General features: G+C 59.7%; 1 protein-coding gene across 1 annotated transcript in view; it reads left to right on the top strand.

The window, feature by feature from the left end:
• Positions 1–18,487, top strand: part of SV2C (synaptic vesicle glycoprotein 2C) — a 114,058-nt gene that overhangs the window by 42,439 nt on the left and 53,132 nt on the right. Inside the window, exon 3 of the mRNA XM_062212040.1 lies at positions 10,548–10,728. Within this exon, the coding sequence (XP_062068024.1) occupies positions 10,548–10,728 (181 nt within the window). The remainder of the gene's footprint in view (positions 1–10,547; positions 10,729–18,487) is intronic.

Raw genomic sequence — 18,487 nt, 5'->3', positions numbered from 1 at the left:
CAGAGCCACGCCCAGCTCCCCTCCATCACTGATCACACGGTTCCCTCCTCAGAGCCACGCCCAGCTCCCCTCCATCACTGATCACACAGTTCCCTCCTCACAGCCACGCCCGGCTCCCCTCCATCACTGATCACACAGTTCACTCCTCACAGCCACGCCCGGCTCCCCTCCATCACTGATCACACAGTTCCCTCCTCACAGCCACGCCCAGCTCCCCTCCATCACTGATCACACAGTTCCTCCTCACAGCCACGCCCAGCGCCATCCATCACTGATCACACAGTTCACTCCTCACAGCCACGCCCGGCTCCCCTCCATCACTGATCACACAGTTCCCTCCTCACAGCCACGCCCAGCTCCCCTCCATCACTGATCACACAGTTCCCTCCTCAGAGCCACGCCCAGAGCCTGTCCATCACTGATCACACAGTTCCCTCCTCACAGCCACGCCCAGCTCCTGTCCATCACTGATACACAGTTCCCTCCTCACAGCCACGCCCAGCTCCCGTCCATCACTGATCACACAGTTCCCTCCTCAGAGCCACGCCCAGCTCCTGTCCATAACTGATCACACAGTTCCTCCTCACAGCCACGCCCAGCTCCTGTCCATCACTGATACACAGTTCCCTCCTCACAGCCACGCCCAGCTCCCGTCCATCACTGATCACACAGTTCCCTCCTCACAGCCACGCCCAGCTCCCTTCCATCACTGATCACACAGTTCCCTCCTCACAGCCACGCCCAGCTCCCGTCCATCACTGATCACACAGTTCCCTCCTCACAGCCACGCCCAGCTCCCGTCCATCACTGATCACACAGTTCCCTCCTCACAGCCACGCCCAGCTCCCCTCCATCACTGATCACACAGTTCCCTCCTCAGAGCCACGCCCAGCTCCTGTCCATCACTGATCACACAGTTCCCTCCTCACAGCCACGCCCAGCTCCTGTCCATCACGGAGCACACAGATCCCTCCTCACAGCCACGCCCAGCGCCATCCATCACTGATCACACAGTTCCCACCTCAGAGCCACACCCAGCTCCCCTCCATCACTGATCACACAGTTCCTCCTCACAGCCACGCCCAGCGCCATCCATCACTGATCACACAGTTCCCTCCTCAGAGCCACGCCCAGCTCCTGTCCTGATCACACAGTTCCCTCCTCACAGCCACGCCCAGCGCCCGTCCATCACTGATCACACAGTTCCCTCCTCAGAGCCACGCCCAGCTCCCGTCCATAACTGAGCACATAGTTCCCTCCTCACAGCCACGCCCTGCTCCCATCCATCACTGATCACACAGTTCCCTCCTCAGAGCCACGCCCAGCTCCTGTCCATCACTGATCACACAGTTCCCTCCTCACAGCCACGCCCAGCTCCTGTCCATCACGGAGCACACAGATCCCTCCTCACAGCCACGCCCAGCGCCATCCATCACTGATCACACAGTTCCCACCTCAGAGCCACACCCAGCTCCCCTCCATCACTGATCACACAGTTCCTCCTCACAGCCACGCCCAGCGCCCGTCCATCACTGATCACACAGTTCCTCCTCACAGCCACGCCCAGCGCCCGTCCATCACTGATCACACAGTTCCTCCTCACAGCCACGCCCAGCTCCCGTCCATCACTGATCACACAGTTCCCTCCTCACAGCCACGCCCAGCTCCTGTCCTGATCACACAGTTCCCTCCTCACAGCCACGCCCAGCTCCCATCCATCACTGATCACACAGTTCCCTCCTCACAGCTACGCCCAGCTCCTGTCCTGATCACACAGTTCCCTCCTCAGAGCCACGCCCAGCTCCCATCCATCACTGATCACACAGTTCCTCCTCACAGCCACGCCCAGCTCCCATCCATCACTGATCACACAGTTCCCTCCTCAGAGCCACGCCCAGCTCCTGTCCATCACTGAGCACACAGTTCCCTCCTCACAGCCACGCCCAGCTCCCCTCCATCACCGATCACACAGTTCCCTCCTCACAGCCACGCCCAGCTCCCGTCCATCACTGATCACACAGTTCCCTCCTCACAGCCACGCCCAGCTCCCCTCCATCACTGATCACACAGTTCCCTCCTCACAGCCACGCCCGGCTCCCCTCCATCACTGATCACACAGTTCCCTCCTCACAGCCACGCCCAGCTCCCCTCCATCACTGATCACACAGTTCCTCCTCACAGCCACGCCCAGCGCCATCCATCACTGATCACACAGTTCCCTCCTCAGAGCCACGCCCAGCTCCTGTCCTGATCACACAGTTCCCTCCTCACAGCCACGCCCAGCTCCCGTCCATCACTGATCACACAGTTCCCTCCTCACAGCCACGCCCAGCTCCCATCCATCACTGATCACACAGTTCCCTCCTCAGAGCCACGCCCAGCTCCTGTCCATCACTGATCACACAGTTCCCTCCTCACAGCCACGCCCAGCTCCTGTCCATCACGGAGCACACAGATCCCTCCTCACAGCCACGCCCAGCGCCATCCATCACTGATCACACAGTTCCCACCTCAGAGCCACGCCCAGCTCCTGTCCTGATCACACAGTTCCTCCTCACAGCCACGCCCAGCGCCATCCATCACTGATCACACAGTTCCCTCCTCAGAGCCACGCCCAGCTCCTGTCCTGATCACACAGTTCCCTCCTCACAGCCACGCCCAGCGCCCGTCCATCACTGATCACACAGTTCCCTCCTCAGAGCCACGCACAGCTCCCGTCCATCACTGAGCACATAGTTCCCTCCTCACAGCCACGCCCTGCTCCCATCCATCACTGATCACACAGTTCCCTCCTCAGAGCCACGCCCAGCTCCTGTCCATCACTGATCACACAGTTCCCTCCTCACAGCCACGCCCAGCTCCTGTCCATCACGGAGCACACAGATCCCTCCTCACAGCCACGCCCAGCGCCATCCATCACTGATCACACAGTTCCCACCTCAGAGCCACACCCAGCTCCCCTCCATCACTGATCACACAGTTCCTCCTCACAGCCACGCCCAGCGCCCGTCCATCACTGATCACACAGTTCCTCCTCACAGCCACGCCCATTGCCCGTCCATCACTGATCACACAGTTCCTCCTCACAGCCACGCCCAGCTCCCGTCCATCACTGATCACACAGTTCCCTCCTCACAGCCACGCCCAGCTCCCGTCCATCACTGATCACACAGTTCCCTCCTCACAGCCACGCCCAGCGCCCGTCCATCACTGATCACACAGTTCCTCCTCACAGCCACGCCCAGCGCCCGTCCATCACTGATCACACAGTTCCTCCTCACAGCCACGCCCAGCTTCTGTCCATCACTGATACACAGTTCCCACCTCACAGCCACGCCCAGCTCCCATCCATCACTGATCACACAGTTCCCTCCTCACAGCCACGCCCAGCTCCTGTCCATCACTGATCACACAGTTCCTCCTCACAGCCACGCCCAGCTCCTGTCCATCACTGATACACAGTTCCCTCCTCACAGCCACGCCCAGCTCCCGTCCATCACTGATCACACAGTTCCCTCCTCACAGCCACGCCCAGCTCCCGTCCATCACTGATCACACAGTTCCCTCCTCACAGCCACGCCCAGCTCCCCTCCATCACTGATCACACAGTTCCCTCCTCACAGCCACGCCCAGCTCCCGTCCATCACTGATCACACAGTTCCCTCCTCACAGCCACGCCCAGCTCCCGTCCATCACTGATCACACAGTTCCCTCCTCAGAGCCACGCCCAGCTCCCCTCCATCACTGATCACACAGTTCCCTCCTCACAGCCACGCCCAGCTCCCGTCCATCACTGATCACACAGTTCCCTCCTCACAGCCACGCCCAGCTCCCATCCATCACTGATCACACAGTTCCTCCTCACTGCCAGGCCCAGCTCCCGTCCATCACTGATCACACAGTTCCCTCCTCACAGCCACGCCCAGCTCCTGTCCTGATCACACAGTTCCTCCTCACAGCCACGCCCAGCTCCCATCCATCACTGATCACACAGTTCCCTCCTCACAGCCACGCCCAGCTCCTGTCCTGATCACACAGTTCCCTCCTCACAGCCACGCCCAGCTCCTGTCCTGATCACACAGTTCCCTCCTCAGAGCCACGCCCAGCGCCCGTCCATCACTGATCACACAGTTCCTCCTCACAGCCACGCCCAGCTCCCGTCCATCACTGATCACACAGTTCCCTCCTCAGAGCCACGCCCAGCTCCCCTCCATCACTGATCACACAGTTCCCTCCTCTCAGCCACGCCCAGCTCCCGTCCATCACTGATCACACAGTTCCTCCTCACAGCCACGCCCAGCTCCCCCTCCATCACTGATCACACAGTTCCCTCCTCACAGCCACGCCCAGCTCCCGTCCATCACTGATACACAGTTCCCTCCTCTCAGCCACGCCCAGCTCCCGTCCATCACTGATCACACAGTTCCCTCCTCACAGCCACGCCCAGCTCCCCTCCATCACTGATCACACAGTTCCCTCCTCACAGCCACGCCCAGCTCCCCTCCATCACTGATCACACAGTTCCCTCCTCACAGCCACGCCCAGCTCCCGTCCATCACTGATCACACAGTTCCTCCTCACTGCCAGGCCCAGCTCCCGTCCATCACTGATCACACAGTTCCCTCCTCACAGCCACGCCCAGCTCCTGTCCTGATCACACAGTTCCTCCTCACAGCCACGCCCAGCTCCCATCCATCACTGATCACACAGTTCCCTCCTCACAGCCACGCCCAGCTCCTGTCCTGATCACACAGTTCCCTCCTCACAGCCACGCCCAGCTCCTGTCCTGATCACACAGTTCCCTCCTCAGAGCCACGCCCAGCGCCCGTCCATCACTGATCACACAGTTCCTCCTCACAGCCACGCCCAGCTCCCGTCCATCACTGATCACACAGTTCCCTCCTCAGAGCCACGCCCAGCTCCTGTCCATCACTGATACACAGTTCCCTCCTCTCAGCCACGCCCAGCTCCCGTCCATCACTGATCACACAGTTCCCTCCTCACAGCCACGCCCAGCACCCATCCATCACTGATCACACAGTTCCTCCTCACAGCCACGCCCAGCTCCCGTCCATCACTGATCACACAGTTCCCTCCTCACAGCCACGCCCAGCTCCACTCCATCACTGATCACACAGTTCCCTCCTCAGAGCCACACCCAGCTCCCCTCCATCACTGATATCACAGTTCCTCCTCACAGCCACGCCCAGCTCCCGTCCATCCCTGATCACACAGTTCCCTCCTCACAGCCATGCCCAGCTCCTGTCCATCACTGAGCACACAGATCCCTCCTCACAGCCACGCCCAGCGCCATCCATCACTGATCACACAGTTCCCTCCTCACAGCCACGCCCAGCTCCCGTCCATCACTGATCACACAGTTCCCTCCTCTGAGCCACACCCAGCTCCCCTCCATCACTGATCACACAGTTCCCTCCTCACAGCCACGCCCAGCTCCCGTCCATCACTGATCACACAGTTCCCTCCTCACAGCCACGCCCAGCTCCTGTCCATCACGGAGCACACAGATCCCTCCTCACAGCCACGCCCAGCGCCATCCATCACTGATCACACAGTTCCCACCTCAGAGCCACACCCAGCTCCCCTCCATCACTGATCACACAGTTCCTCCTCACAGCCACGCCCAGCGCCCGTCCATCACTGATCACACAGTTCCTCCTCACAGCCACGCCCATTGCCCGTCCATCACTGATCACACAGTTCCTCCTCACAGCCACGCCCAGCTCCCGTCCATCACTGATCACACAGTTCCCTCCTCACAGCCACGCCCAGCTCCCGTCCATCACTGATCACACAGTTCCCTCCTCACAGCCACGCCCAGCGCCCGTCCATCACTGATCACACAGTTCCTCCTCACAGCCACGCCCAGCGCCCGTCCATCACTGATCACACAGTTCCTCCTCACAGCCACGCCCAGCTTCTGTCCATCACTGATACACAGTTCCCACCTCACAGCCACGCCCAGCTCCCATCCATCACTGATCACACAGTTCCCTCCTCACAGCCACGCCCAGCTCCTGTCCATCACTGATCACACAGTTCCTCCTCACAGCCACGCCCAGCTCCTGTCCATCACTGATACACAGTTCCCTCCTCACAGCCACGCCCAGCTCCCGTCCATCACTGATCACACAGTTCCCTCCTCACAGCCACGCCCAGCTCCCGTCCATCACTGATCACACAGTTCCCTCCTCACAGCCACGCCCAGCTCCCCTCCATCACTGATCACACAGTTCCCTCCTCAGAGCCACGCCCAGCTCCCCTCCATCACTGATCACACAGTTCCCTCCTCACAGCCACGCCCAGCTCCCGTCCATCACTGATCACACAGTTCCCTCCTCACAGCCACGCCCAGCTCCCATCCATCACTGATCACACAGTTCCTCCTCACTGCCAGGCCCAGCTCCCGTCCATCACTGATCACACAGTTCCCTCCTCACAGCCACGCCCAGCTCCTGTCCTGATCACACAGTTCCTCCTCACAGCCACGCCCAGCTCCCATCCATCACTGATCACACAGTTCCCTCCTCACAGCCACGCCCAGCTCCTGTCCTGATCACACAGTTCCCTCCTCACAGCCACGCCCAGCTCCTGTCCTGATCACACAGTTCCCTCCTCAGAGCCACGCCCAGCGCCCGTCCATCACTGATCACACAGTTCCTCCTCACAGCCACGCCCAGCTCCCGTCCATCACTGATCACACAGTTCCCTCCTCAGAGCCACGCCCAGCTCCCCTCCATCACTGATCACACAGTTCCCTCCTCTCAGCCACGCCCAGCTCCCGTCCATCACTGATCACACAGTTCCTCCTCACAGCCACGCCCAGCTCCCCCTCCATCACTGATCACACAGTTCCCTCCTCACAGCCACGCCCAGCTCCCGTCCATCACTGATACACAGTTCCCTCCTCTCAGCCACGCCCAGCTCCCGTCCATCACTGATCACACAGTTCCCTCCTCACAGCCACGCCCAGCTCCCCTCCATCACTGATCACACAGTTCCCTCCTCACAGCCACGCCCAGCTCCCCTCCATCACTGATCACACAGTTCCCTCCTCACAGCCACGCCCAGCTCCCGTCCATCACTGATCACACAGTTCCTCCTCACTGCCAGGCCCAGCTCCCGTCCATCACTGATCACACAGTTCCCTCCTCACAGCCACGCCCAGCTCCTGTCCTGATCACACAGTTCCTCCTCACAGCCACGCCCAGCTCCCATCCATCACTGATCACACAGTTCCCTCCTCACAGCCACGCCCAGCTCCTGTCCTGATCACACAGTTCCCTCCTCACAGCCACGCCCAGCTCCTGTCCTGATCACACAGTTCCCTCCTCAGAGCCACGCCCAGCGCCCGTCCATCACTGATCACACAGTTCCTCCTCACAGCCACGCCCAGCTCCCGTCCATCACTGATCACACAGTTCCCTCCTCAGAGCCACGCCCAGCTCCTGTCCATCACTGATACACAGTTCCCTCCTCTCAGCCACGCCCAGCTCCCGTCCATCACTGATCACACAGTTCCCTCCTCACAGCCACGCCCAGCACCCATCCATCACTGATCACACAGTTCCTCCTCACAGCCACGCCCAGCTCCCGTCCATCACTGATCACACAGTTCCCTCCTCACAGCCACGCCCAGCTCCACTCCATCACTGATCACACAGTTCCCTCCTCAGAGCCACACCCAGCTCCCCTCCATCACTGATATCACAGTTCCTCCTCACAGCCACGCCCAGCTCCCGTCCATCCCTGATCACACAGTTCCCTCCTCACAGCCATGCCCAGCTCCTGTCCATCACTGAGCACACAGATCCCTCCTCACAGCCACGCCCAGCGCCATCCATCACTGATCACACAGTTCCCTCCTCACAGCCACGCCCAGCTCCCGTCCATCACTGATCACACAGTTCCCTCCTCTGAGCCACACCCAGCTCCCCTCCATCACTGATCACACAGTTCCCTCCTCACAGCCACGCCCAGCTCCCGTCCATCACTGATCACACAGTTCCTCCTCACAGCCACGCCCAGCTCCCGTCCATCACTGATCACACAGTTCCTCCTCACAGCCACGCCCAGCTCCTGTCCATCCCTGATCACACAGTTCCCTCCTCACAGCCATGCCCGGCTCCCGTCCATCACTGATCACACAGTTCCCTCCTCACAGCCACGCCCGGCTCCCGTCCATCCCTGATCACACAGTTCCCTCCTCACAGCCACGCCCAGCTCCCCTCCATCACTGATCACACAGTTCCCTCCTCACAGCCACGCCCGGCTCCCGTCCATCCCTGATCACACAGTTCCCTCCTCACAGCCATGTCCAGCTCCTGTCCATCACTGATCACAGTTCCCTCCTCACAGCCACACCCAGCTCCCCTCCATCCCTGATCACACAGTTCCTCCTCAGAGCCACACCCAGCTCCTGTCCATCACTGATCACACAGTTCCCTCCTCACAGCTACGCCCAGCTCCCGTCCATCACTGATCACACAGTTCCCTCCTCAGAGCCACACCCAGCTCCCCTCCATCACTGATCACACAGTTCCCTCCTCACAGCCACGCCCAGCTCCCGTCCATCACTGATCACACAGTTCCTCCTCACAGCCACGCCCAGCTCCCGTCCATCACTGATCACACAGTTCCTCCTCACAGCCACGCCCAGCTCCCCTCCATCACTGATCACACAGTTCCCTCCTCACAGCCACGCCCAGCTCCCCTCCATCACTGATCACACAGTTCCCTCCTCAGAGCCACGCCCAGCTCCTGTGCATCACTGATCACACAGTTCCTCCTCACAGCCACGCCCAGCTCCCGTCCATCACTGATCACACAGTTCCCTCCTCACAGCCACGCCCAGCTCCCGTCCATCACTGATCACACAGTTCCCTCCTCACAGCCACGCCCAGCTCCCCTCCATCACTGATCACACAGTTCCCTCCTCACAGCCACGCCCAGCTCCCGTCCATCACTGATCACACAGTTCCCTCCTCACAGCCACGCCCAGCTCCCCTCCATCACTGATCACACAGTTCCCTCCTCACAGCCACGCCCAGCTCCCCTCCATCACTGATCACACAGTTCCCTCCTCACAGCCACGCCCAGCTCCCGTCCATCACTGATCACACAGTTCCCTCCTCACAGCCACGCCCAGCGCCTGTCCATCACTGATCACACAGTTCCCTCCTCAGAGCCACGCCCAGCTCCCGTCCATCACTGATCACACAGTTCCTCCTCAGAGCCACGCCCAGCTCCCTTCCATCACTGATCACACAGTTCCCTCCTCACAGCCACGCCCAGCGCCTGTCCATCACTGATCACACAGTTCCCTCCTCACAGCCACGCCCAGCGCCATCCATCACTGATCACACAGTTCCCTCCTCACAGCCACGCCCAGCTCCCCTCCATCACTGATCACACAGTTCCCTCCTCAGAGCCACGCCCAGCTCCCGTCCATCACTGATCACACAGTTCCTCCTCAGAGCCACGCCCAGCTCCCTTCCATCACTGATCACACAGTTCCCTCCTCACAGCCACGCCCAGCGCCTGTCCATCACTGATCACACAGTTCCCTCCTCACAGCCACGCCCAGCGCCATCCATCACTGATCACACAGTTCCCTCCTCACAGCCACGCCTGGATGTGACTTCCCTTACTGATAGCACCATTTACCCAGATATTTTCGCCCTTTGGAAACATTCCTCACCTAACCTGGGTCATAGCTACCGTAATGTCCCACGGACAGAGATCTGGACGGGCTGTGGGGCTGTTTTTCTGGAAAGCAGTGGGTGGAGACTCCCAGTGATGGAGACCTGCAGTGAGGACTCCTGCTTCCCTAAGAGTGGAAGCCATCCAGGCCACGTTCAGTGCTTCCCAGCACTCACAGCTCGGTACCCTCTGTCCAGGCTCCTGAATCAGTCTCTTTTAGGAGCAGAGCTAGGAGGGTTTAGGATTAACTCCTGTGTTCGCTCAGCCACAGGTTCTCCAAGGAAGAGCTTCTTCCCCCCCGTGCTCCCAGTGACCCCATCTCCCACTGGGCCCCGGCTCTCCAAGGCCACCAGCAATCCCACCCAGGCCAGTGCCAGAGCAGGATGGAGTCTGGAGGGTTGGGGTGTGGCCCGCACCACTGGTGAGGCAGAGACTTGGAGCAGGGCAGGCTCCACCTTGACCAGGAAGCCCTGGACGTGGTCCTCATCTTGGCAAAGATGGAGCTGCAGTGGGTCAAAGTCCAGGATGCCTGTGCAGGACACTCGGGCCAGCCCGCTGTGTACCGTCTGCAGGGCTTAGAGGCTGCATGTCTGTCTCCTGTGTGTGGGACAGCAGACCCCGTGTCATCCCACCAGCCCTCGCGTGGGCCAGGGGGGCCAAGGTGGCCCCCGCAGCTCAGTTGCCACCTGAATACTGACTGCTGTGTCCCGAAGGGTGTGTTTCATGGAGCCTCCCCACGGAGGGTGCTGGGCGTGTTTTGTTTGTTTGTTACTGTTCCGAGTGTCCTGCCTATCTCTGATGCATCTGTGTTCCGTGTCTTGCAGGCAGCATCGTGTACCTCGGGATGATGGTCGGGGCTTTCTTCTGGGGTGGCCTGGCGGACAAGGTGGGGAGAAAGCAAGCCCTGCTGGTCTGCATGTCCATCAACGCCCTCTTCGCCTTCCTCTCATCGTTTGTCCAAGGCTATGGCTTCTTCCTCTTCTGCCGCCTGCTCTCAGGATTCGGGTAAGGGTGCTCGGCGCTCTGGGCGTGTTTGCTCCCCGTGGTGGTGGTTCTGCAGAACCTTATTGCCAAGAAACTGTCCCTTTGTACGGCCCTGCCCTGCCTCACGTGGCTTTGGGCCGCCTTGCTGGTTCCCAGAAGGCAGTGGTCAGGCTTCAGACACCGCGAGAGGGACCTCCGTGCTCGCTGCTGTCCTGTCTCGCTCCCTTCTGGGAAACTGCTGCTGTTTCGACAATTGCCTGTGCCACAGCCATTCACACAGTGCATTATTTTAAATATTTATTTTACTTATTTGAATGGCAGAGTTTCAGAGGAAAGGGAGAGAGATTAGAGAGAGCCTCCACCTGCTGATTTGCTCCGCAGATGGCTGTAAGAGAGCTGGGCCAGGCGGAAGCCAGCAGCCAAGAGCTTCATTCGGGTCTCCCACATGAGTGCGGGGCCCAGGGGTTTGGGCCGTCTGCAGCTGCCTTCCCAGGTACATCAGCAAGCAGCAGTATTGAAAGTGGAGCAGCCAGGACTTGAACCAGCACCCATGTGGGATGCTGGCACTGCGGGTGGAGGGTTAACCCATTGTGCCACAACACTGGTGCCCCACACACATGTTTATCCTAAACCCTGGATCTAAGCAGGAACTGGCTCTGGTCCTGCCTGCCGTGAATGGTTGAATGAGTGAAAGACCCACACCCATTAGTCATACTCTTAGACCCATAATTAGAGCGTCACACAGGTCTGTGGGCTTAGCCTATCTACTGATAGGAAGCCTCCATCTTCAGACACAGTGGGTTCTTTAGTGAGCCCCTGACTTCTGTTGAATTAATGAAGAAACAATGGTAGCCAAGCACAGTGCATGGTGTGGCGATGATGTCGTCATTTTCTTCAGCTCGAAGCTTTATCACTACTAACTGAATCCCCAGACTTAGGAGCGCCCTTAATCAGGAGTGATGAGAAGAATCCTGCCCTCATCAGGGGCCAGCGTTGTGCAGAGGCAGGAAAAGCTGCCTCCTGCAGTGCTGGTACCCATGTGGGGGCTGATCCATGCCCTGGCTGCTACACTTCTGATCCAGTTTCCTGCTAATGGCCTGGGAAAGCAGAAGAAGATGGCCCAAGTGTTAGGGCCTCTGCACCCATGTGGGAGACCTGGTCGAAGCTCCTGGCTCCTGGCTGGAGCCTGGCCCAGCTTTGGCTGTTGTGGCCATTTGGGGAGTGAATTGGTGGATAGAAAACATCTGTCTGTCTGTGTCTTTCCCTCTCTAACTCTGACTTTCAAATAAATAAATAAATCTTAAAAAAATAGTTTTCCTTAATCAGTAAAGTACTGAAGATGTATAGTTTCTGATTCATTTTTTTAAAAGACTTATTTATTTATTTGAAAGTCAGAGTTACAGAGAAAGAGGAGAGGCAGAGAGAGAGGTCTTCCATCTGCTGGTTCATTCCCTAGTTGGCTGCAACAGGTGGAGCTGCGCCAATCCAAAGCCAGGAGTCAAGAACTTCTTCTTGGTTTCCCCTGTGGGTGCAGGGGCCTGAGGACTTGGGCCATCCTCCACTGCTTTCCCAGGCCACAGCAGAGAGCTGCATCAGAAGTGGAGCAGTCAGGTCTCGAACCGGCACCCCTATGGGATGCCAGTGCCTCAGGCCAGGGTGTTAGCCCGCTGTGCCATGTCGCCAGCGCCCCTCAGATTCATTCTTGAGGATGTAGAGACCTCCTTCTCAAGGTGTCTGGCGTAAAATGAATATCAGAAAATAACAGTAAACAGGGAGTGTGAGGGCGTCGGGGCCGGCGACGGGCTTGGGAAGCCGGCGGTGGTGGTGTGAGTGAGTCAGCATGGCAGCCTGTGGGGCAGGATGTGGTTTTGTGCAGGGGGTGGAGTGGCTGCGTGTCGCCCCTGCTGCACTGTGCCCTTGGCGCCTCTGGGCTCCCCTGCCCGGTGTGCTGGGCGCGGGTGTGAGTGGTACGGTGTCAGGAGCTCTCGTCGGCTGGAGATTAGGGGCCGTGTGGAAATGTCTTCTCTTGGGACAGAAGGTCAGGGTCAGTCATCGCTCTGTGATGACAGAGAGAGGGGCTTTTCCTCCAGTGCCGGGGTTCGATTTGTGTGCCACTGGCTGAGGACACAGTGCTCTCTGGAACAGCTCGGGGTGACGGGGCAGTGGGGTGTGGACGGCACTGTTGAATGCGCGTGGTGTCACTGGGACTGTGTGCTAGGGGACCTCCAGTGAGTGGCATCCATCTTGTCACTGAAGAGGCCGTGGCTTCCGTCTGCCACCTACACCCCAGCAGTGTCTGGGTGCAGCTGCCCGAAGGCTTCGCTGAGAGGCGCCACTGAAACCCAGAGACTCAGCAGTGCTCAACCGTGGTCACATCACCGCATGGATTCCTTGCCAGCCTGGGTGGGGACGCTCAGCCTGCTGCCCTGACAGGGAAGGCTGCCGTGATGGCCATGGTGTGCCCCACACCTGCAGAGTGTCCGGTAGCATATATGGAGCAGGCTGGAGGCAGAGCGGAAGGGGGAAGGGAGGTCACAGCTCCAGGTGCTCCTGCCTCCGGTGTGAGGGTCTGAGTTATTTATTCATATTGGAAAGGCAGAGATTGGGGGGAAGGAGGGAGGGCGGGAGGGAGGGAGAGAGAGAAAGGAGGGGGGAGGGAGGGAGGGAGGGAGGGAGAGAGAGAGAGAGAGAGAGAGAGAGAGAGATCGATCTTCCATCTGCTGGTTCACTCCCCAAATGGCTGCAGCAGCTGGAGCTGAGCTGATCTGATGCCAGGAGCCAGGAGCTTCTTCCTTGTCTCTCACATGGGTGCAGGGACCCAAGGGCTCAGGCCATCTCTGCTGCTTACCCAGGAGCATTACCATGGAGTGGACTGGAAGTGGAGCAGCTGGGACTCAAATTGGCGTCCATGTGGGATGCCGGCACTGCAGGCGGTGGCTCAGCCACAGTGCTGGCCCCAAGGGCAGGTATTGAAGGTCCCTGGTTGGGGAGAAAGTGGTGGTGACTTTGGAAACTCCCTGAGCAGTCCCTGTACCCTCCTCACAGACACACCACATGGACCACCCTCCCCCTGTGCAGGCGATCTGAATCCAGGCAGGTTCACACCTGATCACCTCTCACCTGAGTCAGGGCTGCCTGCCCTGCCCTGTGCCATGACCCAGGGCGTCCTTCGTGGTGATTCTGTCCATCTGGGCCTGTGCCCTGACTCCTGCCCTGGGTCTTGGGAGTCCCTCACCCCACCTGTGTTTCCCAGGTCCACTCCAGTGCAACTCAACAAGCCCCTGACACCCACCCCACCCCTGAGACGGCGCTGGGCCTGTCTCAGGTGGAGCTGGGCCCTGGCCAGGGCGGAAGTGGAAGGAGGCACTGCCCCCACGTGTCAGCCAAGGCCTGGGCGAGGTCACAGGAGGCTGAGGGTGACAGCGGAGGAAGCTAGAGGATCTGCTTTCCATACGAGGCTGCGCTGCTCTGTGCCGGTGCTCTGAGCCCAGTGGGTGGATGTGCTGTGTGGGTTCCCACTCCTCCCTCTGTTAAAACGTGGGCCAGAGAAGCACCACCCCCGAGCAGCCCTGAAGTGAGAATGCCGTTCCCCACAGCTGACCCACACCTGGGAGACCAAGGACATGGGGTCCTGGGGTGTCAGGAACAGGAGTCGCTGGCATTGGATATCTGGTCCCTGCCAGCCTGCAGCCCTGGGAGCAGCGCCTGCCCCTTGCTGGGACTCTCGCCCCCCCCCTCCCCCAGAGGGCGCCCTGGAGCCCTTGCGCTCCTGTCCCAGGCCCACAGAGCTTTGCCTTCTTGGGGCTGCCTCCTCTCCATGGCTGGAGATTGTGCTGGGGGATTCCGGACTGGGCCTCAGTGTCCGTGAGGGGCAGGGCCCAGGACCCCAGCCCGCAGATGCCCGAGTCCCACACGGAGGAGTGCAGTGTGGCGTGGAGCTTCAGATGAGGGCGTTGTACGTGGTTGTTGCCCTGTGTGTGCAGGTCCCGCACCCAGGGATTGGGGGCACTTTCGATGTGCAGTTGGTTGATGAGTCTGCAGGGGGGGGGGGTGCAGGCAGGCGGGCGGTGGTGATAGACGGCAGGTCACAGCACGGTCGCTGTGGACAGATCCAGGGCCATGGCGGGTGGCCCTGCACTCCTGGAGGCGAGATAGAAGCTCCGCAGTGCTCACCTGATCTCTGAGCAGAAGAGGTCACCTCGCCTGGGCCTAAGTCTAATTCAAGTAACAAAAGCTCCAGTTCGAGTCACGACCGCTTGATCAATTCCTAGTCTCAAAGCCCCCCGAGTGGAGGGAGGCCAGGCCCCCGAGGAAGACGCTGCTTCGAGCCAAGGTGGACTTCCTCCCGGCCTTCCCAGCGGGGCCTGTGGCCTCTCACCAGGGTAGCTGCAGTCAGAAAGGAAATCGTTCAATATCTTGGTGCTGAGCTAACCCACCTCTGAGCTGAGACCAATCCCAGGAGACTCAGACGTCCCCGGGGTCCACCGGGCAGAGCAGGGCTTTGGAGGTCGGGCGAGTGGTGGGCCCAGGCATCACCGAGTCCACCCTGTGCCCGTGCCTTGTTCTGGAGCACACGATGGCTCTGAGCCACTCAGCGGTCAGTGCCCCCCCCCCCCCCCCCCCATGGCTCAGGACCTGTCCTAGCTCCTGTGCTGGGACAGAGGAGCACCAGGGGGGCCGGCCGCAGAGCAGCCACACGTCCTCCAGCTTGCGACTCTGAACCCTGGGTCTGGGCGCCCCTGTGCTCTGTGCTCTTCATGGCTCAAGCCCCTGGGCAGCTGTTAGGCTCCTTCCCCTGCGGTCGAAGGTCACTGTGGGTCTGCCCGGCTCCCTCGTTTGTGATTTCATTTTCTCCCAGCGTCTCCCCTTTGAATTCCCTCTGTCAGCTCTGGAGTCTGTCTCCTGGGAGCAGGCACGTGCGTAGCTGCCGTCTTCCATGCGACTTCCAACGTGTGTTCAGTGCGCAGTGATGTCCTGTGGCCTCCACAGCCACTCCCCTGTCTCTCGCCATCCTAAATGAATCTCGCACAGGCACAGACGCTCCCTCCCCTTTGTTCCGGGTAATTAGAAAGATGGGAATGGAGCTGGCATTGAGGGCTCACTTTCCTTTGCTCAGAATTGAATTATTTGTGTCTAGTCACTGTCAATTATGGGGACGATCGCGCATGGGGCGCCAGCCAGTGTCTGAGGAGGGAGCTGCTCAGGGAGGCCTGGCAGTGCTGAGCAGAGCCGGAAGGTGGGGCCGACAGCCGTGAGGCTTCCTGCGTGTGCAGTGGGAGGTGGAAGCGGCGGCGTCACGATGCCCACGTCAGAGCTGTGGTCCGCGTCCACGCTTCCCGGGTGTTAGAATCTGGAGAACACCCGGGCATTGTGGACATGACCACCACCAGTGAGAGGTCTTCTTCAGATGTGACCTCGCTCGCTCACGATGGTTTTTAACGGCTGGGCATGCAAAAAACAGTGCCTCGTTTTTTCTTTAAAGTTTTATTTATTTAGCTGAACGGCAGAGTGACAGAGAGGGAGAGGAAGAGAGATCTCTCTGCTGGCTCACTCCCCAAATTTCACATCAGCTGGGGCTGGGCCAAGCCGAAGCCAGAAGCCAGGAACTCCACCTGGGTCTCCCGTGTGGGTGGGAGGGACCCAAACCCTAGGGCCATCTTCCACTGCCTTCACAAGCCATTAGCTGGCAGCAGGGAGCTGGGTTGGACTTGGAGCAGCCAGGACCCTTAACGGGCGCTGTGATGCCGACGCTGGTGTTATGAGCCGTGGCTTAACCTGCTGTGCCACACGCCAGCCTCTGGACCTGTTTTATAAAAGGAGAAACTTGAGGACCTATCAGGTTACTTCCGAACGGTCAGCAGCCCCCAGGTCTACTTTTTTTTTTTTTTTTTTTTTTTTGACAGGCAGAGTGGACAGTGAAAGAGAGAGACAGAGAGGAAGGTCTTCCTTTTGCCGTTGGTTCACCCTCCAATGGCCGCCGCGGTTGGCGCGCTGCGGCCGGCGCACCGCGCTGATCCGATGGCAGGAGCCAGGGGCTTCTCCTGGTTTCCCATGGGGTGCAAGGCCCAAGGACTTGGGCCATCCTCCACTGCACTCCCTGGCCACAGCAGAGAGCTGGCCTGGAAGAGGGGCAACTGGGACAGAATTGGTGCCCCGACCGGGACCAGAACCCGGTGTGCCGGCGCCGCAAGGCGGAGGATTAGCCTAGTGAGCCACAGCGCCGGCCCAGGTCTAATTTTTAAAACCCAATTCTGGGCTACAAGATTTTCCTATCAAAGGTAGTTTTTCTGTTAAGATATGTCTTGTTCCCCTAATGTATTAGAAAAGTACAGGTTCATGTAAAAATTCATACAACTTTGGAAATATGTCCCGTCAGTCCCCCAGTGCTTGTCCTGGACAGATCTGAGTTCACACTGTGAACACGAGGACACATGTAAGCCTCAGGGACCCTGTGAGGGCGTTCCTGTCGGGCGTACCTTTGCCTGTGCACCCTGGGTAAGGAAGGTCACACAGTAAGTGAGGTTGTCGGGTTTCAGAGCTGGGCAGTCTGGGTCCAGAGCTGTGCTCAGGACCGCCAGGATGTGCTATGCTTGGACTCAGCTGGAAGCATCCCAGGTTTTAAATGGCACCCTGCCTGCCACAGGGCACCTGCCTGCCACAGGGCACCTGCCTGCCACAGGGCACCTGCCTGCCACAGGGAACCTGCCTGCCACAGGGCACCCGCCATGCCTGCCCTGGCAGGTGCCCGCCCTCGCTGTCACAGAGGGACTCACCCTGTCTGCCACAGGGCATCTGCCATGCCCGCCCTGGCAGGTGCCCACCCTCGCTGTCACAGAGGGACTCACCCTGTCTACCACAGGGCACCCGCCATGCCCGCCCTGGCAGGTGCCCACCCTCGCTGTCACAGAGGGACTCACCCTGTCTACCACAGGGCACCCCGCCATGCCCGCCCTGGCAGGTGCCCACCCTCGCTGTCACAGAGGGACTCACCCTGTCTGCCACAGGGTACCCCGCCATGCCCGCCCTGGCAGGTGCCCACCCTCGCTGTCACAGAGGGACTCACCCTGCCTGCCACAGGGTACCCCGCCATGCCCGCCCTGGCAGGTGCCCACCCTCGCTGTCACAGAGGGACTCATCCGTGTCGTGGGAGGGTGAGGTGTGTATGCCAGCGGCTGTGACTGTGTTCCTTCCTCGGATCCTCGCCACGCCTGCTGCCGTCCCGTTCCCTGTGTGGTGCAGTGAGAACGCTCCCTCCCCCTGAGTCGGCGGCTGAATTCTGTTTCTCAAGGCAGCGCTGGGTCCTGGGCCACAGCCGTGCTGCTTTCCCCGGTGTCAGCTCGGCTGCTGTGGGTGCCTGGAGCTCCGAGGTGCGGGGCTTGTGACAGGGGCCGTGGGTGGGGCCTCAGCTGGTGCTGCGTTTCCTTAGCAGAGCACTGGTTTTACCCAGACTCTGCGTTTACAAATGAGTATTTCTAAAATAACCAAGTTTGCTTTCTTCTTTTTAGGTTTTGTTTATTTGAAAGGCAGAGTTGGAGAGGGAGAGACAGAGAAAGATCTTTATCTGCTGGTTCACCCCCCAAATGGCTGCAGTAGCCAGGGCTGGGCCAGGCCAAAGCCGGGGACCTGGAACTTTATTCAGGTCTCCCCTTGGGCCATCTGCTGCTGCTTTCCCAGGTGCATTAGCACGGAGCTGGATCGGAAGTGGAGCAGCTGGGCCTTGAACTGGTGCCCATATGGGATACCGGCATGCGGGCAGCAACTTACATCACTAGGCTGCAGT

Source organism: Lepus europaeus, chromosome 15 (assembly GCF_033115175.1).
Source record: "Lepus europaeus isolate LE1 chromosome 15, mLepTim1.pri, whole genome shotgun sequence".
NCBI classification, from domain to species: domain Eukaryota; kingdom Metazoa; phylum Chordata; class Mammalia; order Lagomorpha; family Leporidae; genus Lepus; species Lepus europaeus.
The sequence above is the reverse complement of the archived record's forward strand: the minus strand, read 5'-3'. Positions and strand labels throughout refer to the sequence as shown.